This window comes from Trichechus manatus, unplaced genomic scaffold, assembly GCF_000243295.1.
Source record: "Trichechus manatus latirostris isolate Lorelei unplaced genomic scaffold, TriManLat1.0 scaffold00253, whole genome shotgun sequence".
In the NCBI taxonomy this organism is placed as follows: domain Eukaryota; kingdom Metazoa; phylum Chordata; class Mammalia; order Sirenia; family Trichechidae; genus Trichechus; species Trichechus manatus.
Genome location: NW_004444189.1, coordinates 1,727,066 through 1,752,800, shown reverse-complemented (window position 1 = coordinate 1,752,800; position 25,735 = coordinate 1,727,066). Strand labels below are relative to the sequence as shown.

At 39.5% G+C, this 25,735-nt stretch overlaps 1 protein-coding gene across 1 annotated transcript in view; it reads left to right on the top strand.

The window, feature by feature from the left end:
* The window catches only part of LOC101350687 (cyclin-dependent kinase 6), a 76,212-nt gene extending 50,831 nt beyond the window's left edge, over positions 1 to 25,381 (top strand). Inside the window, exons 3-5 of the mRNA XM_023724658.1 lie at positions 8,929 to 8,979; positions 13,520 to 13,655; positions 19,768 to 25,381. Coding sequence (XP_023580426.1) covers positions 8,929 to 8,979; positions 13,520 to 13,655; positions 19,768 to 19,914 — 334 coding nt within the window. The 3' untranslated portion in view covers positions 19,915 to 25,381. The remainder of the gene's footprint in view (positions 1 to 8,928; positions 8,980 to 13,519; positions 13,656 to 19,767) is intronic.
* The last annotated feature ends 354 nt before the right edge of the window (positions 25,382 to 25,735 follow it).

Genomic DNA, 25,735 nt, shown 5'->3' with positions numbered 1-25,735 from the left:
CTTCCTTTTCTTGTTCACCATGTGAAATACTTTACATTATCATCTGTGTCTAATTCTGGCCCAAGAACAAGAATGCTGTCTCACCATGTGTGAGTGTGAGAGAGAATGTGTGTGTGTGTGTGTGTTTAGTTACCACTTATTGTGACCCACTATGAGCTGAGCATTCTAGTAAAAATCCGAAAAATCCCTTGCCGTCGAGTCAATTCCAAATCACAGCGACCCTATAGGACAGAGTAGAACTGCTCCATAAGGTTTCCAAGGCTTTAATCTTTACAGAATCAGGCTGTCACATCTTTCTCCCACAGAGTGGCTGGTGGGTTTGAACCAACAACCTTTCAGTTAACAGCCAAGCGATAAACCACTGTGCCACCAGGGCTCCTTGGGCATTCTAGCAGATGATTTGTATTCATAATTTCACTTAAGTTGATCCTATGAGATAAATGTCATTATCTCCATTTTACAGATAAGGTAACTAATGTTCAAAGAGGGTAAGTGACTTTCTGAGGTCATGCAGGAAGAAATAGGGATTCACACCCAGGACCATTCATCATCAAAGTCTATGCACTTTCCACCAGTCAACAAACATGCTTAAAATCAACTTGTTAATCAAAAAGGAAAGAGGGAAGAAATATTAAGGCTTAAGCCCTCACAAATCCAAGAGAACCCTGGGGAAAATCCTTGCTAAAAACTCCAACAACCATACTTGTTTTGGCATGGCAGTGCCTAAGGTGATCCAAACCTGTTGCTGTTGAGTCTGTTCCTGCTCATAGGGACCCTATAGGACAGAGTAGAACCTGTCCATAGGATTTCCAAGGAGCACCTGATGATTCGAACTGCCAACCTTATGGTTAGCAGCCAAACTCTTAACCATTACGCCACGAGGGTTTCCACCTAAGGTGATAAGACAAGAGAATTGACTTTGCTGCGGTTTGAAATGAATGCAATTTTGCCATTGTACTTTGCAATAATCTCCTCTTAGGAAAAGGAGAATGCTTTTTTTTTTTTTTTTTGTGGGGGAGGTATGTGTAAATGGAAATGTGTTTCTTTCATAAAGAGTTTATCTTATCAGCATTAACTATTATAAAGTGTAATGGTGAAGGGGGATATTTGAAGGAAATACTTGGAAATCACCTAAAATTCTCTTTCATAAAAACTAGTTAACAGTGTTCAGTTTTCAGATATTTCCCCCAAAATATTGCTTATCTCATCAAATAAATTGGTCTCATTGGGGTGGCATGTCAATGTCCTTCCAGTAGGCTCCTCTGATGTTTATGTGGGAGTTCAAAATAGGAAGCGGTTCAACGGAATGAAAGACAGAAGGAGGGTTTATGCAATAGAAGTGATTATGGAGAAAATATTCTGAAGGAAAAGGAGCGTCATAAGCTAGGTAAAGAGAAAAGAAACTGAGATACAAAATCAGAAATATCATCCATGCAATTTAGCTCCAACAAAGGGTGGTTAACAGATAAAGTTTGTATACTATTCCTTGCTAGAACCTGGCTAAACTACTGGAAAATCATATAACGTAAGAAGTTGGTGGTAGATTTAGATATAATAAAATGTAGAAAAGATACCAACTGTAAGTAATGTCCTATGTAATAAAAATATTTTTTACATGCTGATCCAGTAAAGCAATTGCAATCTTTATTTTGAGATGTTCTTGGTGGATACAGGTATAATCTCTCAATTTTGTTATCCAAACCTCTCCCCCAACCAAAAAAAAAGTGTATATAAGGAAGAAATATTTTAAGAATGCAAAAACAGACTTCAGGTTTACTAATCTTGGTAGAATATATCTCTTGCTGATTTTATCTTTAAATAATGAGTTTAAAAGAATTAGTAAGTATATCAGCTCGGGAGGGAGGGGGTGTGTCTAAAAACAGACAAGATGGCTACAGTGGCTTGGAAAAATGCATGACTTTTATCTTTTATGAGCTTCTGTCTTGTGGTAAACAGAACATTCCTTTCCGATCTTCAATCCTCTCACATAAGTATTCCCTAGGATTTCTAGATCAATCAATTCTTTTTGGTACAGGGAGTCTGTGTTCCTTCTGTCTTCTTTTGATGCTTCCTGCTTCATTCACTTTTTTGCCCATAGAATCCTTCAATATTGCGTCCTGAGGTGTGGATTTTTTCGGTCAACATTCAGCCATTTCACAGGGTAACATATGATCAAAAACCAATGGTACTGAAGAAGTCCAAGCTGCCCTGAAGGCACTGGCAAAAAACAAGGCTCCAGGAATTGACGGAGTACCGGTTGAGATGTTTCAGCAAATGGATGCAATGCTGAAGGTGCTCACTTGTCTGTGCCAAGAAATTTGGAAGACTGGCCAGCTGACTAGAAGAAGTCCATATTTGTGCCCATTCCAAAGAACGGTGATTCAACAGAATGCGGAAATTACCAAACAATATCATTATTATCAGACGCAAGTAAAATCATGTTGAAGATCATTCAAAAACGGTTGCAGCAGTACATCGACAGGGAACTGCCAGAAATTCCAGCCAGAATTTAGAAGAGGATGTAGAATGAGGGATATCACTGCTGATGTCAGATGGATCTTGGCTGAAAGCAGAGAGTACCAATATGTTTACTTGCGTTTTATTGACTATGCATAGGCATTTGACCGTGTGGATCATAACAAATTATGGATAATATTGTGAAGAATGGGAATTCCAGAACACTTAATTGTGCTCGTGTGGAACCTGCACATAGACTAAGAGACAGTTGGTCGAACAGAACAAGGGGATACTTCATGGTTTAAAGTCAGGAAAGGTGTGTGTCAGGGTTGTATCCTTTCATCATACTTACTCAGTCTCTATGCTGAGCAAATAATCTGAGAAGTTGGATTATATGAAGAAGAGGATGGCATCAGGATTGGAGGAAAGACTCATTAACAAGCTGTTTATGTGTTCCATTTCATTTTTGATGATTTTCAATTTTCCTAGATTCATACTTTGTACATTCCATGTTCCGATTATTAATGGATGTTTGCAGATATTTCTTCTCATTTTGAGTTGTGCATATCAGTAAATGAAGGTCCCGAAATCTTGACTCCATCCACGTCAGTATTTCATTTTACATGGATCCACAGTCAACACCAGTGGAAGCAGCAGTCAAGAAATCAAACGACACATTGCATTGGGCAAATCTGCTGCAAAAGACCTCTTTAAAGTGTTAAAAACCAAAGATATCACTCTAAGGTCTAAGGTGAAAACACCCAAGCCATGGTGTTTTCAATATGCATGCAAAAGCTGGGCAATGAATAAGGAAGACCAAAGAAGAATTGATGCCTTTGAGTTATGGTGTTGGCGAAGAATATACCACGGACTGCCAAAAGAACGAACAAATCTGTCTTGGAAGTACAGCCAGAATGCTCCTTAGAAGCTAGGATGGCTAGACTTAGTCTCGCATATTTTGGACATGTTATCAGGAGGGATCAGTCCCTGGAGAAAGACATCATGCTTGGTTAAGTAGAAGCTCAGCGGAGAAGAGGAAGACCCTGAAGGAAATGGATTGACACAGTGGCTGCAACAGTGGGCTTGAGCTTAACAACAATTGTGAGGATGGTGCAGGACCAGGCAGTATTTCCTTCTGTTGTGCATAGGGTCGCTATGAGTCAGAACCGATTCCACAGCACCTAACAACAACATCTGTCTTTATCTCAGTCTCAAATCTTTCAGTCTTTCTGTTTCCTTTATTCTCCCCCATTTTGTTCCTTCAACCTCTCCTTCCTTCCAGCTCAGCTTTAAGTCATGGTAATAAAGAACCAGCCAAGTCCGACTCATGTTTGTGTGTGTGTTTTAGCTGAATCATTCCTACAATCATAAAATTATTCAAGACAGTAGAATTAAACCCTCCCTCACCACTAAACCAAAGACTATAATTAAAGGTTATGTTTAAATTTTTCATGTAAAATATGCCATAAATTATATGGATTTAAGGATATTTAACACAGCTAATCTGAAGAGGGAATAATTATTCATAATAACCTCAATGAAAATACTCTGTATTTCCTCAGTACATGGCACATATAGGTCACAGACCTGATAGAGCACACATTGTTTACCACAGAGCCTTATTTAATTACAGATTATATCATATAAGGGTTCTGTGGTGGTCTTATTCTTACATCTCAGTACAGCATCCACCCATCGATAGCACACCCAAGATTTCATCATGGTGAAAAATTTCATTTTTCCTCTGCATCCATTGTACCTTTCTGTGCCCCAGATGGGCATAGTATCCTCAATCATAAAAACCAGCTCATACATACTATTCATAATTTTCAGCAGAAAATTGAGTAGATTGTTTGAAAAGTTTGTTCGCCTTCATCACCTACCTGTTGGTCAGCTGAGACTATCAATTCAAATTAGACCCATTCCTCTCCTTCATGTGACGCATTTCCATTGTCTTGTAACTGTGTATTTGTGTCCAAAGATCCATTTTATAGAAGTTAATTGCATGCATTCAGGGCTCAGAGGCTCTCTGTAACTTAAGCAAACCCAAATGTGCTGCGCATTAATGGAACACGGAGTAGCACACCAGTTCTTCCTAACGGGATGAAAGTCATTCTGACCTGTACATCAGTTGCCGCCTCAGAGTTTGTAGTACTCCCCATAGCAAGTTTTGCTGAATATTCACAGGATAATGAATATAATGCAGAGCCTCTGCTTGCTGCAGTCCTTATTAAAGGAGGTCAAACTGATGGGCCAGTTTTAACTCAAGGGTGGCAAGCACATTTCATTTTGTGGGCCAACTCCAGCCAATAGGTAGAGATGATACTTCTGGTTCTGGCAGTATGGTAGAATAGATGACCTGAAAGTCCTCTGCTCCAATACCCACCTAATATTAAATAAAATAAAATAAGCATTCATTTAAATGCATAGTGGAGCTATCAAGAAAGTTAAGGATATTGCCGGGGGCTAGAAAGGAAAAACCAAACCTGTTGTCATCGAGTTGATTCCAACTCACAGCGACCCCATAAAACAGACTAAAACTGCGCTATAGGGTTCCCAAGGAGCAGCTAGTGGATTCAAACTGCCAACCTTTTGGTTAGCAGCCGAGTTCTTAACCACTGGGCCACCAGGGCTCCAGAAATGAAAAGCGAGCTAGAAAGTGAAACAGTAAGGGCATGAGCCACTGCTACAGCTGAGCTTCAGGCATGGATTTCAGTGTCCACCGGGAACAAGAGATAGTCTTACGCCTTTGCCAGGAGAAACATCCATTCAGGTTAGTCTACTTTGTTTACTTCCTGGTGCTGCTCTATGATACTCAAAAAAGTAATTTCGCCCCTGCCTCTGTGGGACACCAGTATTCTTTAAGAAAGGTGAAGGGGCTTGGCATGTTATCTAGTCATTTAACCAATTTATCAAATTAACTGCCACTCTCTGTTCACCCTGTAAACTTACTGACTGACGCCCTGGCACACCCACCACTCCAGCCGATTGAGATCTATGCTGCCTAACAAGGAGCGGTCAATTGTGTTTATTCCCAACCCTCGTTAATGCTAGTTATACTTAGTTTTGTAATTTCATAATTTAACTTAACAATGTGGAAACAGATGAAGTAAGAATGTGAAAAGAAAGAGACCTGTTGTTTCTATGAAACCTAAGTTGAATGCTTTAGGAAGAATAAAAACTGTGTATTGATTAAGGTATGGGCAAAACAGCTATAAAAGATTGGGCTAGGCATAGAATTCAAAAATCTAGAAGAGCCATTGGTAAGTTTACAGAGAGAATAGAGACCACCAGTCAATCTGGTGAGTTGCTTTGTCCCTTGTTAAAGTAGAGCAAGAATTTAAAGGCACTTGGCAAAGCAATTTGAGTACAGAATAAATTTATTAGAATGTAATAATGAAGCATACAGGCAAACTTCATTATTACATTGTAATAATTTTATTTAGGTTATTAATGTCCTCTGCAATCATACAGTCTCTATAACTCAGTCTCTGGGGTAAAATAGCATAAAATGGTGAAGAGCATTTAGCAGAGGACGTGGGCGTCTCACAAAGAAGTGCCTGGGGGATTCTGTACTCAAATTGCAGAAGTTTGAGGGGCAAACTTGGTTTGAATTTTAATTCTGCAATTTGTTATATGTCCTTAGGTAAGTCATGTAACATCTCCAATAATCAGTTTCCTCATCTGAAAGTAGGAATTTTTATCATGGAAATTTTGTGAGGATTAAATGAGAAAATGTTTAGGGCACACTTGGCACCATGCTAGATACAAAGTTAGCTCTTGATAAATGTTGCTGTTAGGTTTCCATTTTCTGGTTTCTCTAAAATTTTCACTTTTTACTTTGCTATCTTTTAAGACCTATCTGGATAGCTTTTGAGCCCAACTCCATGATTCTTTATGAATTTGTCTGCATTAGTGACATTCTGTGAGTTGCCACAAATTGTTTTCTATTACACTTGAAAATAGTTATTTTCAGGAATAATCACCTAAATAGAAACTATGGTTAAAGAATTTTAAAATGTCTTATAGCTAATGAAATGCGATGATTTTTCGTAAGTGATCTTATAGCAAGTTTATTCAGTATACATAGAAAATGTTTATCTGTAAATTGATATATAATATAAAAAAATATGATCTCTGATAATAGGCTACAAATTTTTTTTAAAACACATTAGATATTGGAAAATACCTGTTTATGTCAGTTATTGAACAAGGAGTTAGAAAACATTTACATTTGTACGACAGATATATACAAAGTCAGATTTATTTATTGAGCACCTGTTAAGGTAAAGCACTAGACCAAGCATTAAGGGAAGAACAGAAAGGAGTCTAGGGGCATTGATCTACTTGGGAAAATGCCAGAAATGTCACAGAGCAAGCTCAGGTAATTGCCAGTTAAGTGTTCAGAGTAGACTGTAAGACTCTGTCTTTAGAAGAGAACACAATTGCCTCTGAAGTCCAAGACTCAGATTTTGAACTTGTAATGGTAAACTACCATAAAGTTGGGAGAAAGGAAAGTGATATACACCTACTCCTCACTTATCGACTATCCTGTCATCCGACATTTCACATTTACGACAATAGTTAAAAATCTACTGTCTGACTATTTTGTGCATTAACAACATACGTTTGGCAGTAACGAACACCAAGGTGCAAGGCAAGAATAACACTGGCTGTGATGGTTAAGGTTATGTGTCAGCTTGGCTGGGCTATGATTCTCGGTGGTTTGGCAGTTACATATAATGATGTAGTCATCCTCCATTTTGTGATCTGATGTGGTCATCCCCCATTTTCGTATAACGCTGATTTTCGCATAACAACCTGGTCTTCGGAGCCTAACCATATCTATAAGTGAGGAGTGGGTGTAATCAGAAAAATAGATGGCTCGCTGCGGCATTCAGACACACTAAAGGCAAGAGACCCATGAGGAAGTACTGTGATAGCAGAGTGGTGAGGAATGGGTGCTCTGAGGACCTGAGAACCATCTGAGCAGGAACAGTTTCAAAGAATCTCACACGCCCGTGGTTTAAAACTAGGACAGTGATGTGTTTCACCATATCACAGAATTTAGTAGCATCTTTAAACTTGGACCAGGCATATGATGGCGGTAGTGGTGTTAGTTGCTGTCAAGCCCCTTTTCTCCCCTCCCCCCATGGCTACCCCATGCACAACAGAATGAAATGCTGCCTGGTCCTGCGTCATCCTCATGATCAGTTGCAGATCAAACCATTGTGATCTATAGGGTTTTTATAGGCTAATTTTTGAAAGTAGAGTTCCAGGCCTTTCTTCCTAGTCTTAGTCTGGAAGCTCCACTGAAACCTGTTCAGCATCATAGCAACGTGCAAGCCTCCACTGACAGACAGGTGGTGGCTGCACGTAAGGTGCATCGGAGCACTGCTGTTATAGTGATTGTGTGATTACCCATGGTTGTAAAACATGGGATTTGGGGGCCTCCAGATGTTCCTGAGAGATCCTTACCATAAGTAAAATGCAAGAAAATCCTTTATTTACCAAAGAAAAGATGTCTGAATTCTTTACTTCTTCCCTACACATAAAGAATATTTTGAAGATGATAATGACTAACGTACAACCAAATACCTCACCGGATTTGGTTCCTTGGTTTGGAAGTTTAGGGTCATGGTTTCATGACACATCCCAGTTAATTGGCCTAATAACGTATTCAGCACTTCTCTTCTACCTCCTAGTTCATTGCGTAGTGCCTGGGGGGCTTGAAAGCTTGCAAGCAGTCATTCGAGGCCCAGCAACTGGTCTCTATTTTCCTGGAATAACAGAAGAAGGAGAGTCAGGAATAGAACAAGGATATGGATATGGAATGTGTGGCTAATTGCTGCCATGAACAACCACCTCCTTTGCTGTGAGACCAGAACTGGATGATGCCTGGCTGCCATTACTGAACATTTTGATCAAAGATTCCATAGAAGAATCCTGATCAAAAGGGGAAAAATGCAGAACAGAATTTCAAATTCTCATGGACTCTAGACTTTCTGGAGATACAGAGGGTGAATGAAGCCCTGAAACTATTGCCCTGAGATAATCTTTAAACCTTAAATCAAATATATCCCCTGAAGTCATCTTAAAACCAAACAGTAGTTTAACTAGTAGAAAAGGTCTGCCTTGAGCATTATGCTCTTTGAAGAACTATCTGTATGGGACCAAATTGACAACAACAACTCAAAAAATTAGGTAAGAACCTTAGGGGGCAGTTAGTTTATTTAATGAGGGAAGAACAACTCAGAAAAGGAGGGTGAGAATGGTTGCACAACTCAAAGAATATAATCAGTGTCACTAAATTGTACACGTAGAAACTTTGAATCCGAGTGTATGTTTTGCTGTGTATATTCTCAACAACAACAACAAAATAAAATTTAGGAAAAAAAAAGATAATGACAAATATGATTGAATTGTTAACCTAAGAAAGTTCCTTGCTTAAATGTATCTTTATTCTTCTAGGCCTCTTTTTCGTGGAAGTTCAGATGTTGATCAGCTAGGAAAAATCCTGGAGTAAGTAATAACTATGATTTTACATCAGTGTCCATTGCATTAAAACATTAACTGTGACTTTCTTCTCATGTTTGTATAATATGTTTATCTCTTATCTTTCTTACCCCAAGCTGCTGCTGCAGACAGTGTTACTATTTGTGTGGTGAGTGGGGACATGGTACAAGAGTTGTTTTATGCAGAGCCCGTCATGACATGTGGCCTAACTGCTCTGCCCTGAAAGCAGTATGTTGCTTGTGTGGGTCTTTTTGCTGCCCCGCTTTCTTTGCTTGGCTGAGCTCCAGTTCTTTACTTCAGATGCGTTGTCTGTTTGTGGTCACTTCAGATGCACTCACCATGAAAGGTAGCGTGCTTGGTGGCCTGGTAATCCATCCCTGCCCAGTGAGTTAACTGTTGCCATTGAGTATCCCTGCTCATCCAGGTTGATTTTTGCACTGTTTTGTTTTCCTGGGCAAAGGATGTTTGCTACACAATCCCATTTTTCTGTGGAGCACCTAAATAAGAAATGAGAATCCTAGGTTCCAGTCCTAGGTTTGTGACTAAATAACTATGCAACCTTGAGCTAGTCCTTTATAACACCCTGTAAAGGACTTATACAGTGCCTGGCACATATTAAGTGCTTTAAAGATATCAGTTATTATTATTATTATTTATTCAACGTTTTTTGCTCCCTCGCATCTTCATATGAGAAATGAATCTCTGGACTTAAATTCTCTTTAAGATCCTTTCTTGTGCTCAAATTCTTTGGTTCCAGTTGTCTGTTACATAGCTGATGGTTTGCAAAGTTTCACTCATGTCTACATGTTTGTGCATGCTTTCATGGTTCTAGAATGTAACAGGAGCTTTTCTTCTCACCAAGCATGTAAGATGGCATCATTTTGGGATTCAGGCATTTGCAAAGCCCCATCAGAATTGGGGTCTAATAGGAAGAAAGTGGGAGTTCTAGACCAAAAATAACCCTGATCATTGCTCTCTGACATTTTATAGGAATCCCAGTGGTTTCCATATTTGTAGTCTATAAGGCTGCAAAAAAGTGCCCCTAAAGAACAGAATTATACTTTAACGCTATGCTTTATACTCAAGCATGACTGCTTAAAACAGCTGAAATAAAACTGGAACCTGACTCTTGGTGACTGGAAGCCGTCCCAATAGACTTCTGTTCATGCCAGTGCCACCGCTAAGTCAGAACGCAGTGGCTTTAAGGCCTGAAGAACATATGCCAATTTTATTGTCTGGGGCCTACCCAGGTCCAGGGCAGCTGCCATTACTGCCGCTACTGCTGGTACTACTGACCACTTCTGTAAAATGGTTGAATTTAGCACAAAGCCTTCATGTCACTCCCCTGCTTCTGGATATCAAGTTCTTTTATCATATAGTTACGCATTCCCATCTCTTCTTCCCCGTGACCATTGAATATATTTTGTGTGCATGTGATCTTGAAGAGGAAACAGTGAAAGCACTCATACCAGTGACCGTCCATTAAAAGGAAAATCAATCTTTACTGAAACCAGCTTGCCAGGCATCAAAGGCAGTCAATCACCTGCTGTCCCTCACTTGCACCACCTGCGAGTTCTGTTCACATCCAGCGCTGACATCTGAAATCTTACTAACATTGTTAATGCCCCTTAAGCCAGTAAGAGGGACCACAAGGAACATTTGACAGTAAGTTTTACTTGCTTCCGAGGGAAAGCCAGTTTCACTTTTGGCAAAGGCCTGGCAAACGAGGTTGCCAACAGAAGAGAAGCCATAAAGTTTTATATGCTTTGTGCTTTTCAAGCACAGTTCTTGCGTCTTGGTTTCTGACATTGTTTCATCAAAATTATCTTTTATTTCCTCTGAATGCATTACCTTGCCAGAGAAAAGGGACAATGCTGCACCCTAGTGTCACTTCTCAGGTACTTGAAAAATGATTTCTGTCCCTGCCATCACTGCTATTACTGCCATTTATAAGATTTGTGCCCTGTCATTCTTTCCAGTATAAATGTCAACTTTTAAGGTTTATATTCAGCTGTCCGAATAGTGAAATTTGATGCAAGCACTTTTAAACGGACATATCGGAATTTCACAATGCTCATTTATGAGCCATAAAAGTTCATACTGGACATTAAACTGAATTTTTTTTTTTTTTTTTTAAGGAGGGTCATTTTCACATACTCTTAAGTGCAAAAATGTTTCTGTATTTAGGAAGATACATGCTTTCAAAAACCAGCAAGTACTTTGAAAGTGAACCTGAATGCTTTTTAGCCCATGGCATTGTAGAGCATTTTTAAAAGCAGTATCATGGTTAAATGGAAACAAAATATTAGACTTGGAATAGGAGAATGAGGCTCTGCAGCTGAATTCAGTGTGTGTGACTTTGACAGTTCATTTCATTCCTGTTTCTCAGTTTTCCCATCTATAAAATGAGAATAATAATGCCTGACCTATGTATCTCAGTGGGTTGTTACAGGAATCAAAAGAAGTGATAAATTTAAAAACACTTCTCAAAGTTACATATATAAATGTATGTTGTATATATTTAATTAAATACCACATAATTAAATACATTCCTGCACACACAGAAACACACTATTTCTCTGAAGGCTTTTGTAATTCTGTTTACCATATTGCAAGATTTAACTCAATGTAGATATATTCAAACCTTCTAAAAAAAGATTTTGAACTATTACTAAAAGTTGTAACAATCACTTTCTAAGTGTGCAAAATGTTGATATAAAAATGGCTAAAAGGCTAAAAATGAATGAAAGAAAATGTAAAAAGCTCTTTAATAAGCATTCTTCTTTCTTTCTTCTGCCCTGTCCCATTCTTTCAAAACACAGACACTTGTATACTTTCTTAATAATTACAGTGGTATTTTTATTTTTCTTGCTTTTAGTCCTATTCTAGGCCTTGCTATTAAAACAAATTTTCATATTACTGCAGTTGTCATTTCTGTTCATTTTTCCTAGTAAATCTCTCTGTGAGTCTGCTGTCTTTGCCTCACTAACATGGCCCCCCAGCATGCCTGACAGGCAAGATCAAGGTATCTTGTGTGTCTGATAATGCAGATGTCTGCTCCTTGCAGATGAGGTCTGTGACTTGGCCTCTGTTGAGGTAAGGGAAGAGAGAACAAAGTCATACAAAGATCCTGTGACCTTTACCACCACATCTTCCCCAAACCCAGGAATATATTCATGAGAACACCCCTCCATGGGCCTTACTCCCAGCAAATGCAGACCAAGGAGAAGACTGTAACATGGGCAAGCACCATTTCTAACTATAGTTAAAATAGTGTGGCCCAGTATTTAAATAGTCATATGTCCACAACATTTTACTGTCCACAGAGCTATGATTTTTCAGTTGAGAATTAACCAGTCTACATGAGATATAATTTTTTGCATCCCCCGATTTCCCTTGTTCAAACCTAGTTACTACCTACACATTATTTTTCTTTGGAAACTATCAGTCCTATCTAAATAACATATACATCATCTAGGACCACTGACCTATTAATATTTCTGAAGAATGTTAAGTTACACATCAGTAGGACCCAAGCTGTTCATATTTTTAGTGTGGTAGTGATGCATTTTCTACATATTTTGGATTAATAACATTATTTTCTTATTATGATAATAGTGCATTACATACTGATGTTGCCAAGTACTATGTGTCAGGCACTGTGCTACATGCTTTATATAAATTACCACTGATCCTCAGAACAACCGTAAATTATACTGCTTATATAAACAAGGAAACTGAAGCTCATAGAGGTTAAGTAATTTGTCCTTAGTCACACAGCCAATAAGTGGCAGGTGCAGAATTTTAACCCAGGTATGCCTGTTTCCAAAGCCTGTGCTGTTTTTATCACTTGATAACTCTCTCCACATTGCTGATCCCAGGATGATTTTCAGGGGAAACATAAATGATATTCTTTTTATTTATTGCTTGCTCACTTTTGAATACCATAGACTTTCTTTATAAAAAAAGTGTTTGCATACGACAAGACTGCTACACCTTCTAGCCTCACTTTCTGTCTAATTCTAATGTATGTACACAGTTGCTGTTTGGAGAATTGTTCTTTAATGGAAAATGCAACCACATGTATGTGTTAATAAACCATGTTGGATGAGCATGATCAAAGCATGCCAGTACTGGGTGTTCAATCAAAACACAAAAAGCACTTGGGCATAAAGGAAAATATTACATGCCCGTGTGGTCTTCTTTGAATACATGCATCCCACATTGTCTCTTACGTCAGGGCTTGCCCCCGGTAATATAATATTTTCCATTTCTACATTATTTCCTACGTTTAATGTCTGTACTGCCAGAGTGATCTCTTATCTCTTCCAGTGAAGTTTGCAATTCTGCTGTGAGATTACCTTTTACCCCGTGATCACCGTATTGCAACAGGACAGAGATAAATGTCAGCCATACAAGTGAGGGGCTCTTGGGGCTCTGCGCTCCCCATGCCTGCCCCTAGGACTTTGCCTTCATCTAGAATTTGGTGGGAAAACAGCTTCAGCATAGCAGCTAATGCCTCTGTTCACCTGTGCTTCTTCTGTAGTGTAATTGGACTCCCAGGAGAAGAAGACTGGCCTAGAGATGTTGCCCTTCCCAGGCAGGCTTTCCATTCGAAATCTCCCCAACCAATTGAGAAGTTTGTAACAGATATTGATGAACTAGGCAAAGACCTACTTCTGGTAAGTTCATGGAATGCATAGTTGATCTGCACCGTACTGATGAAAGACCTGCCTTATCCAATCTGGGTGGTGGGCACAAGTGTCAGTTCAGCAACTGCTACCAGCAGCACATGTCCCAACCACACAGGGCGGGAGGCCATAGTCTCTTGTCAGGTTTCATTTCCACACCTGTAGTAGCTGGTGGCTTTTGATTCTGGAATGTCTTCAGTTCTTATGGAAAGAAAAAAAATCTGATCCACACTCTAAATCCATTGTCTTTTTCATTCATTTGAATATAATCTTAGAAGCCTCTCAATTTGGACACATGCTTCTTTAGAACCAGATATTTCTTTGTTTATAGTTTCATGCTACTTTAAGCAGCTTGTTATTTTAATATGCCTTTTCTTAAATAGGCACATCTACAGGGAGATGTTTTTCCAAAGGAATGGTATTTAGCAATACTCCTTCTAGTTACCCATTTAATTAGTAACTACTTAATGTGCTGTGCACATTTAAAATACCTCACTGAAAATACCCTGTTTTGGAGCCCTGTGGCATAGTGGTTAAGAGCTTGGCTGCTAACTAAAAGGCTGGCAGTTCGAATCCACCAGCTGCTCCTTGGAAACCCTATAGGGCAGTTCTACTCCGTCGTATAGGTCAGTATGAGTCGGAATCAACTTGATGGCAATGGGTTTTATGAGATGCCCTGTTTCAAGGAGCCCTGGTTGTGTAGTGGTTCAACATTTGGCTGCTAGCCAAAAAGGTCAGCAGTTCGAACCCACCAGCTGCTCTACTGGCGAAAGATATGGCAGTCTGCTTTCGTAAAAATTCACAGCCTTGGAAACCCTATGGGGCAGTTCTGCTCTGTCCCATAGGGTGACTATGAGTTGGAATCGACTCAGTGGCAGTGGGTTTGGTGTGCCCTGTTTGGAGTCCCTGAGTGGTACAAACAGTTAACACACATTCAGCTGCTAACCAAAAGATTGGAGGTTTAAGTCCACTCAGGCACCAGGTAAGAAAGGCCTAGCAATCTACTTCTGAAAAATCAGCCATTGAAAAACCTATAGAGCACAGTTCTACTCTGACACACGTGGGGTCACCGTAAGTCAGAATCAACTCAGCAGCAACTGGTTTATGCTCTGAGACTCAAACTCACAATCCTTGGCCTTGTACATACATAACTCTCTGTACTTGGAGACCCCTCATGGACTGCTCTTGGTATCTGAGACTCTACTGGATTGACACAGTGGCTGCAACAATGGGCTTAAACATAGCAATGATCGTGAGGATGGCACAGGACTAGGCAGTGTTTCGTTCTGTTGTACATAGGGTCACTATGAGTTGGAATTGACTGAACGGCATCTAACAACAACAACTGAGTAATATGTAGTTATCTTTTACCTACTGTCTTAGGCTGGGTTCTCTAGAGAAGCAAAACCAGTAAAGCATATAAATGTATATATATATAAGGAGATTTATATCAAGGAAATGGCTCACGCGATTGTGGAGGCTGGAACGTCCCAAGTCCGTGGATCAGGATGGAGGCTTCTCCCGATTCACATAGCTGCAGGGGCTGGTGAACCCAACATCGGAAGGTCAGAGGGCAGGGCTCTTGTTCACAGGCTCTGAAGACTGACAAATCCCAAGATTGGTAGACAAGACCACAAGGCTTCTCCTGATTCACGTAGCTGCAAGGGCTGGCAAACCCAAGATTGGCAGGTCGGAGAGCAGGGCTTCTGCTCACAGGCTCTGAAAGTCAGCAAATCCCAAGACTGGCAGATAAGCTGATAGCTCAAGTCCCAAGAACCGGAGGTCAGACGAACAGGAGGCAGCTGCAGGATCCAGAGCGAGCAAAAAGCCAGAAAGTCTGCTTATATTCAGATACAGGCCACACACCCCAAGGAAACTCCCTTTCAACTGATTGGCTACTTACAGCAAATTCCATCATGGGAGTGATCACATATGAACACTGAGAACCATGGCCTAGCCAAGTGGACACAATCTTAACCATCACACCTACTGTCTTAGTTATCTGGTGCTTGTATAACAGAAATGCCAGAAGTGGCTGGCTTTAACAAACAGAAGTTTATTCTCTCACAGTCTAGTATGCTAGAAGTCCGAATTCAGGGCGCCAGCTCCAGGGCAAGGCTTTCTGTCTCTGTCGCTCTAGAGGAAGGTCCTTGTCATCAATCTTCACTGGTTCAGGAGCTTCTCAGCACAGGGATCCCAGGTCCAAAGGATGCACTATGCTTCCAGTACTTCTTTCTTGGTGGTATGAGGTCCCATGTCTCTCTGCTCACTTCTCTCTTTTATCTCAAAAGAGATTGGCTCAAGACACAATCCAATCTTGTAGCCTGAGTCCTGCCTCATTAACATAACTGCTGCTAATCCCATCTCATCAACATCATAGAGATAGGATTACAAGACATAGGAAAATCGTAACAGATGACAAAATGGTGAACAATCACACAGTACTGGGAATCATGGCCTAACCAAATTGATACACATATTTTTGGGGGACACAATTCAATCCATGACATCTACTCAATTAACAACCTTTGATATCTATCCAGGAAAGTGCTCATAGGCTCAGAGGAGGCAGTGCTTCCATTCTGTCAGTGTATTCTGAATTTCATATATAGACCTAAGAGTCTCTAGGCCTCAGTAGAAATGGTATGCTTCAGCTCTTTGTGGAAACAGCCATTGATTGGCATGTGCATGTTTGCACAGCCATGGATTTTCCCAGCGACAGTTCTAACCCCATCATCACCTGGTGGTGGCTCATTTTCTGATGCTTAGGCAAAGATTCCCTCCACTGCCAAGTTATGGATAAGGATAGCCATATTCCCTCCCCACTGTTGGCTTTTCCTTCAATAAGGACCTTGGCCCACATCCCTTGAAATAAATTAATTAGAAAGGAGAATATTTGCCTAGATGAAAGCTCACACATATATACACACTCACTGGTTCACCTGCTATTTAGGTAGATTTTTTCTTTGGTTTCACATAACAGACACGCACTTGTGTTACCTTAAGAAAAGAGAGTTTGGTCGGTGGTTCGAACCCACCAGCCACTCTGCAGGAGAAAGATGTGCTTCCGTAAAGATTTACAGTCTTGGAAACCCTATGGAGCATTTCTACACTTTGCCCTATAGGGCCGCTATGAGTGAGAATTGACTCTATGGCAACAGTTTATTTTTTCTTCCCCCCCTTTGTGCCTCTCATTTCCCCCTTTTTTGAACAGGAATCTTTATACCTCTTATTATGCCTGTCCTACCATTGTAAAATGGGTGTGTGAGGCCCACATGGTGAGGAACTGAGGCCTCCTGCCAACAGCCATGTGAGTGAGCCATCTTGGAAGCAGATCCTCCAGTCCCAGTCAAATCTTCAGATGACTGCAGCCACACCTGACATCTTGCTTATTACTTTATGAGGCCAGAACCACCTAGCTAAGCTACTCCCTAATTCTTGATACTCAGAAACTGTGAGATAATAAATGTTTGTTGTTTTTAAGCTGTTAAAGAAAAAGGGAGGGGTTTGATGGAGTGTTCCATGTGGCCTGGACATGGAAAGCCATCCAGAGTGTAAATTCTTTATCTCTGTTCCATGCATCACCTGCTCTTAGCATCTCTGCTTTTCTCTGTTCTGTATGCCTCTTCTCTACCCCATTGCTTCTTCTGTCATACTGTCTGCTCCCCTTAACTTTAGCCGGTGCCCTTGACTATAAGAGCTTCAGCTATCTCATGGATCTTTTCAGCTCCAACCCCCACTGCTTTCCCTGTCAGTATTTCCTACATAAAATTCCAAGAAGAGGAAGCTGGCTGACATTTTCAGCTCTTTTCTAGACCATGACATGGGTTGCTACCTAGGGTCAGGTCACACTCCTGGTCCAGTCAGCTTTGCTGTAAGTGGGTGGGACCACATGCCATAAAACATCGCCACCATAGGCTTTCCTTTTCTCCAGGAGCTTTGGGTGAAATGCCCTTCTTAGAAGGTGATTCTGGGCAGACAGTCACCATAATGGACATCTTTAGTGAAGTAGCCTACTCCTTCAGCTACCAGAACATCCAAAGACAACCCAGAACATCTCCCAGCTTCAACCTCAGTAGAAATCATCAAGAAGCACTTAGGATGTGAAGATAACAGACAGACATTGCCATGTGCTCTGCTCATTCGGGGTCCTACACTAAGAGGGTTGGCACTAGTGCCAGACTGGAGAAGTAGCAGGAGAAAAACAAAGAGGAGAAAAGGAACAAACACTTACCAAAGAGAGAAGGAAGGGTGTGGACAATGACAGTGGCAGCAGAGATTAGAAAAAGCAAGGGAGAGGTATAAGAAGCAGAACCAGTGACATCAGGAATAGGGGAAATTCAATCATAAAAGATAGTATCTAGGGACATTCAGGGAAAGGACAGTCCACAACCTCAAACTTCAGAAGCCTCTGAGGCTCTCACCATTTCGTGCTAGAGGACACAAGCTAGAACTGTGAAGCAGAGGAAGGAAGGCTGTTCAGTGAGTTGTACAAGGTCAGCAGCTATAGACTCCAGTAGTACCTGTTGCCTCTATTTGAAAATGAATTACTAAAGAAAAAGAGTACAGGGCGTTTTAGAAAGTTTTTTTTTTTAAGAAACAATTAACATTTAAAAATTTAGCACTTGAAGAGTTACTCCTCATTTATCTGAAAAATGCTTAACTTTATTTAATGACTCAGTCATATGTGTATAGATATATACATATACATTTCTGAATATTCCTATGTACATACATAAGCAGGGTATAGTTTGGGAGAAGCTTTGTGTGTGTGTGTGTGTGTGGTAAAGTATATAGAACATAACATTCACCATTTTAACCACTGGAAGCATTTTTATCAACCAAAACCTACACGGCTTAATGAGTTGTATCCTCTTTGTCATGGTTAACTTAGAAGGCTGGGTGATTATTCTAAACATGACCCTATTGCTCCTGCTATCTAACTGCTTTCAGAGCCTGAGGTACATTCTTTGGTCCTTATATTTGTCAGCTTTTGCTGCGTAACAAACAACCCAGACTAATCTCACTGGCATGCAACAGTAGGCATCTACTTCCTGCTCATGGGTCTGCAGATTGGCAGAGATAGCCCTGTGAGTCGTCTGGAGCAGCTCTGCTCAGGCTGAGGGTCAAGTACGAGTCTTCTTGTGTGTCTCATTCTGGAGACCAGCCCAGAGGGGAGTGGCTCCCTGGGGCATGTTCTTCTCATGGTGGAAGGTGGATACTCCCAGAATGGCAAGCAGAAACATAACAGTGTTCTTAGAACAGGCGCCCTGCCACTTCTGACCACACTCCATTGACCAAAACAAGTTAACATGGCAAAGGCCAATTTCAATGAGGGAAGGATAGAGGGAGTATGTGCTGAAAAATCATCCAATCTATCATAGTATCCACCATGTCTCGACTAAGTTGCAGTGCTAGGTTTTACCCCTTACTTGCCCCCTCTCCCACGCACCCTTGTTTCTTACACATAAACAAGACACCCCCTTCTGTCCCCTGCTCATTGATAAACCTTGAGGCAGAGTAAAAAGTTACGGTGAAGTCTCTGACTATAGCACTGAGTTAACTAGCATTTAGAAGATTCAGTATGTAATTGAAGTTATATGCATATGACAAAAGTAATAATAATAATTAAAATCTCTTTTAAGGGACCTAGAGTGGCTTAGAGAGAAATCCTGGATAAGTTATAGTCCACAGGCCACCCAAAAGGTTTCAGCTTTTTCCAAGGGGTACTTTATACATTAGGGCCATACAAAAGGTGAGTACTGTCTACATATTTATTTCATGTCCCTTAAAATAACTATTCATTCTCATTATAGCAGTAGCCTGTTGCCTCTGAGTTGATTCCAACTCCTGGCGACCCCATGTGTGTCACAGTAGAACTGTACTCCATAGGGTTTTCAATGGCTAATTTTTCTGGAGTAGATTACCAGGTCTTTCTTCTGAGGAGCTTCTGGGTGGATTCTAACCGCCAGCCTTGCTGTTAGCAGCTGAGCACCCCGTTTGCACCACACAATATATGGCAGTGAATAGATGCATAAGTGTATATACACATTATTTACACTGGCATGATTTTTGTCAATCAGTTACTTTTTCTTTATCGCAGAAGTGTTTGACATTCAATCCCACCAAAAGAATATCTGCCTACAGTGCCCTGTCTCACCCATACTTCCGCGACCTGGAGAGGTGCAAGGAAAACCTGGATTCCCATCTGCCGCCTGGCCAGAACACCTCGGAGCTGAATACAGCCTGAGGCCCCAGCGGCTGCCTTGCGCTGATTGTACCCACAACGCCCTTGGTGGCTGGCAGGTGCCCCGGGAAGGCTCCACAGAGCTGATGAGGATCAGCGTCCGGAGGCCTTGCAGCCGCCATCTTCTGGATGGGCTCTGCTTTTCCAAGGAAACCGCCTAGTTTACTGTTTTGAAATCAATGCAAAAATGATTGCAGCTTTATGTTTGTTTGTTTGTGTGTCTGTCTGTCTATTTCAAGAACCTGGAAAAATTCCAGAAGAAGAGAAGCTGCTGACCAATTGTGCTGCCGTTTCATTTTTCTAACCTTGAATGCTGCCAGTGTGAAATGGGCAATCCAGGCACAGCTGAGTTATGATGTAATCTCTCTGCAGCTGCCGGGGCCTCGTTTGGTACTTTTGAGTGAGTGTGTGTGTGTGTGTGTGTGTGTGAGTGAGAGAGAGATTCTGTGATCTCGTGTTACTTTTTGTAAGCGACATAGAATAATTGAATTTTAAAGACTCAAGATGACTGATAAATAATATTGACTGAAGGTGATTCATCAGAATGGGTTTCTCAAATTAGAAAGTTGAGCCTATGTCCTCAGCATTTCTTTTCTGGCCAAAAGCCGTAAACTTGCTAGCAGTAAAAGATTCACTATCTAGTTGAAGTTTGATATACACAGCAAAAAGAAAGAAAAAAAAAAAAACCAGTATCTTTTAAGAGATTTGTTTTTAAAAGCACGCATTCTACTTACTCTTCAAAAAGCTGAATTTGCTCATTGTAAGTCAGTTTTAACCTTCTGTAAAATACTATACTTCATTGTTTCTTTTGGAAAATACCTTGTAAGCTTTTTATTACTTGCTGTAGATTTAGGGAGTGTACCTCAAATAGGAAAAAAAAAATTTTAAAAAATAGAGAAAGCCTTTATTTCCTGGTTTGAAATTTCTTTAGTTCCTTTTTATTTTTTGTTGTCATTTTGTTTTGTTTTTGTTTTTAGGGATTTGTCTGAAACTGTTTCCTGTTTTGGTTTGGAGAGTAGTTCTCCCTGCCTAGAGACAAGAATGCCATTTAGGTTTCCCGCTCCCATTACACTGTACTTTCTATCATGCACTGCCTTGTTTGCAAAGTATCCATCTTGTCTATCCCCCAGCACCTCTAATATCTGTTGACACCATTACATAACTAATCACAGATTGCTTAAGCTATTCCCACGCACCACCTGCTTTCTTGCTTTCAATGAACCTTTCATAAATACGCAGAGTCGGATTATGGCTCATGGCCGCAGTTCCACAGTCCTAGCAAGGTCCGTATGTTCTCACTCTAATTTTGATCTTCCTACATGGTGTTCACTGTTGTTACCTAGGAAATGTGCAGAATACTTGTTCTGCTCAATCACCAGCACAGACTGCTTTAAACTGTTACTTACCATTTTACATTTTATAGAATGTATTGCCAGTGCAGTAGCCAAGGCAATGTTTTTAAAAATCTATACTTACTCTATAAAGTGGTCTTTCCCCATTCTCCAGGCTTTGCTTGCTTTTAAGTGCCTTGTGCACACCCCAGCTCTCTGCAGAGCCAGTCCGCCCCTGCCTTTGAGAACAGCTTTGCTTTTTCTCTTGCTGTTTTCCTGCCTTCTACGGTACTAGAAGTACAGAGATTCTATACTATCTCCGCCTTAAACGTGGTTTAGTGCTCAAACAGTTGGCCTTAGTAACTAGAAAACACAGAAATGAAGTATCTTTTGGGAAGTCTAGCTACTTTTGCTGTCTAAGTCATGTTTTGAATGTGTGCAACAGTTAGACCATGTTCGGAGTTAGGACTTTCAAAGAATGGACATTGCCTCACTCAGGAGAAAATGTTCCAGATAATATTTATTCATTGTAAAGCCTTACTAAATTCTTGACAGCTTAATATTGCATATGACTGTCTTGAACAAGAGAAAAATTAGGAGACGTTTCTCCCAATGGCTTTTTGGGTTGAGAACCATTCTTTTTTTTTTTTTTTTTAATATATGCTTTGTTAACATTGGTCTAATTCAGTAGTTTGAAGAAAAGGAAATTTTTCCTAACACAAAATAAGAATGAGAAGATGGGCCATAAGGATGTTTTATACTTTCTTCATGGGACAACATTGAAGAGTTCTGTCGTCACTATAAATGCTTGAGATATAATGGCTTCCGAGCATTCAGCCCAAATTGTTCTCAGTCTCACCTGGAAAGGTGAGTTCTGCCTTTCCTTTGATCGGGGATCAAAATACAAAGACATTTTTGTTGGAGCTTGCAAATTCAATTTTAAAACTCACTGCACTGATCTCCTCATGAGCTGTTTTTGGTCAGTCTCCATGGCTAGAGTGAATGAACATAACTTTAGTTTTTGCTTTTGCAAAAGTTTATCATAAGTTAGCTCAAGAAAAATGCAGCTGTTCTGAACTGGAATTTTTTTCAGCATTCTTTAGGATTTTAAGTAGAGAGCTCAACTTTTATTTCTAGCATATGCTTTTGGCTTATTTCTCAGTAGCATTTGTAAAGAAAAATTAAGTACAAACATTTTGTCATGAGATGCTTGGAGAATTATCCAATTTTGCCAAGAGCATGAGAGGGAATCTCGGCCTTCCTGAACTTCATTAAGAGTGTGTCCCCAGCTCACCCTCAGGGTGGCTGTTGCAGTCGAGTGATTACTCTCCTTTTACGTCTTGTATGTCATGCTCACCATTCCTGAAACCCAGGTCCCACACAAGCAGCCTTGCCATCAGGGCATTTTGAAGCATAACAGCAGAAAAAGAGCTTGCTGAATACAGCTTATTCTTCTGTGACATATGGTTTCAAACATCTTTGCCAAAAGTTAGGCAGTGGTTTGCTGAAAAGGTCATACTGCCCCAGAGTTACACTGAAGCAGCTTATAGAAAGTAAAAATATGGTGACAGATTTGGAAACACGTTTTAATTTCTTAGTAGGACTAGAGCAAGAATGTGCCTGATAGTTTCTGTATGATGTTTGGTTCTGGTGGCCCTCTCATTTTGGGAGCTCTTGTGCAGGGTGGAGAGTAGCGAACCATGATTTTAAAAAAAGGAAACCTGTCCATTTAGCCATCATAAGCTATCACATGACAAAGAGCGATAAAGGCCTAACCTTAAAAACACAATTGACAAAAGGCTTGTTAAGAACCCAGTGGTTTGGAGCCTCCCACTCTGTCCCTCCTTTGAAGTGGATGGGAACTCAAGGTGCAATGCACTCGTCCTGAAAGAAAGCTCCAGGCATTTCAGCTGTTCTCATGATTTTCTCTTGGGAAGCACACATCGTGAATAGCCAACTTCTCATTTAGCCCTAGATGACTTACTGGAATTGTTGAAAATTATTCATCTAAGAATAGGATCTCAGAATTTTATTTTTAAGAAGAAAAGAAAATTGCACAGACGGTTAATATCTTAAAGAAAAAGTAGAAATGAACATAGTTCTATAGTTTGACTCCAGAATGTGGTACTGTCTTGGAGAGAAAACTCTTAAATAGTACCTAACATTTTGAACCTCAAATTATGTATTTGGATTGACTTTTTAAGTAACTATAGCTGGTTCTCTTAAAAGTGGTGCCTGTTAAACTCAGTAATAGCAATTCTTGTTCCATTAAGGAAGTTAAATCATGTAAGCTTCCTAACATCATAAATACATTAAAATTCATCTATCCAAAGAATTGCTGCCTTTTTATTAAGTGACAACTTGACTATTTTTATGGTAAGCATATGAGAGGGTCTCACAGTTTTCAAAAGCAGGCTTTTGTTGCATAGTTGGGTATAGAAAAGAATAATGTTAAAAGTTAATATGCCACCATAATTACATAATTGTGTTAATACAAAAACTACAGAATATTTATCTTGGAAAGAAAATATTAAAATATTATTATAAATACTTAGATATTGATAGAATGCAAAAGAATGCATGTGTTACACTGTAAGAGAAAAATAAAGATGTTATATGATTTCTAAATCTTTAAAAATTATTCATAAAACAGTGGGCAATGGATAGAGGAAATTCTGGAGAAAACGAAGGTATTCAAAGAAGGATAATTTCAAAGTTAATGTTGAAGGATATTTGTTGTTAACAAATACAAGAATTTATATTAAAATTACCTGGTAACTGGACTTGATACATTCAAAGACAAGTTTTATGGAGAAGCTATTCCAAGCACAGTTACCATTTTATAGGTTGAGCTGAGCAAACTAAACCATATTCCCTCCCTTCATGGGGATCTTCATGAGGCTATATTTGTTACACATCCCTAAGAATATTTTTAAAAAAAAAATTGTAATTTTTAAAAAATAAAACAGATTTTTAAAAGGCATATGCTTCCTGTGCCACCAGGATTTTTGAAAAATTGTGAACTTCGCTCAGAACCACTTACCATGTACATTAAATTTATTCAGGTATATAATTAGCAAAATATTTACAGGTTTCTTCTCCACAGTGGAAAAACTCCTTGAGGCTACCAAAAACTTGTTAAGCAATTGAAGGCCTTAGATAATTAGTAAGGGTGTTTTACTGAAAAGCATGAGAGAATAGCATTTTCGTTTCTTACTGGCTCCCTTTTTTATATCAGTGCAGTTCTCAACCCAGTTTTGTTGGCCATTTGGTACGTACGTATATCTCAAGCATTTCTAACTTGTATTTTTTCAGAAAATAAATCAAAAATACTCCTTTGGCCTTCTCCATCTTCTGCCCTTTGCAAACAACAGAAATGTAGAAATAGAAAGGGGCTGATTTTTAAATTTTTTTTTCTCAATTTTTAAACAAAGTATCAATCGGCTTTTCAAAATGTTTTCTTTTTATTAGCATTCCCAGGAAGTTAATTCAGATAAATGAATGAACTTCTATCAACATGTTTATGTTTCCTTAATACTGATGTTCTGCCCTTCAGGGAGAAAACAGCCACCTGAGAATGAATACGGGCTTTTTTTTTTTTCCCAAGCAACTACAGAAGTACTATTACAGTGATTTGAAGTTAATGTGATAGGAAAGGGAGGTGGCTTTTCTCCTTAAAAAAAAAAAAAAATCCTCGGCTTTAAATTCACGCTGACTTTAGGGATGGGCTTTCTTGTTTTATTCCAGTGTATTCCACAAGGTGGCACTTGTAGGGAAAAAAATCTGGCTGACCAAGGCTAAAGACTTTTTTCTAAAGACTTTATTCTAAGTTTATTTTTCTGCACGTTTAACTCTTGCCTAGCACTTGTTTTTCAGTATGACTGATAGTCTCCACAATGTTCTATAACTTAGAATTTTTAGCCATTAGCTAGGTTCTGAACAATTATTTGCAAATAAATTGTGCTTGATGAAGGATAATACACCCATTTTGATCATTTACGTGACTACAGAAAGCCTAGCCATTCATTTCTTCAAGAAATATTTTTTAAGGTAACTAATTACCTACCTGGCACTTTTCTAAGTGCCGAAGTTACAAAGACGAACAAGCCTTATTGCTTAAAAAAAAAAAAAGGCAACCCTCATTTGTGAAAAGGATAGTTTTGTTAGGAGTATAAAACTCCCACAGTGGCCCCCTCAGAACACCAATACCCTAATCTGTTGCTTTCACGTTCCCTACCGTGGTAGCCTTTATACAGTGATTAAACTTTAAAATCCAACTAAAAAATGCAATGAGCAAACTAAGTAGCAGATTACTAATCAAGTAGATAAAACTCCTTTTTCTAAAGAACTGCTACCCTAAAATCCTTAAAAATAATAATTTTTAGATTGCATAATCAAATGTAAATTTACAATAAATTATTTTTTTAATTTTAAGTATATGGGCATAATAAGGAGTGTCTCTTACATAAGTTTTAATATCTCCACTTTTAGAT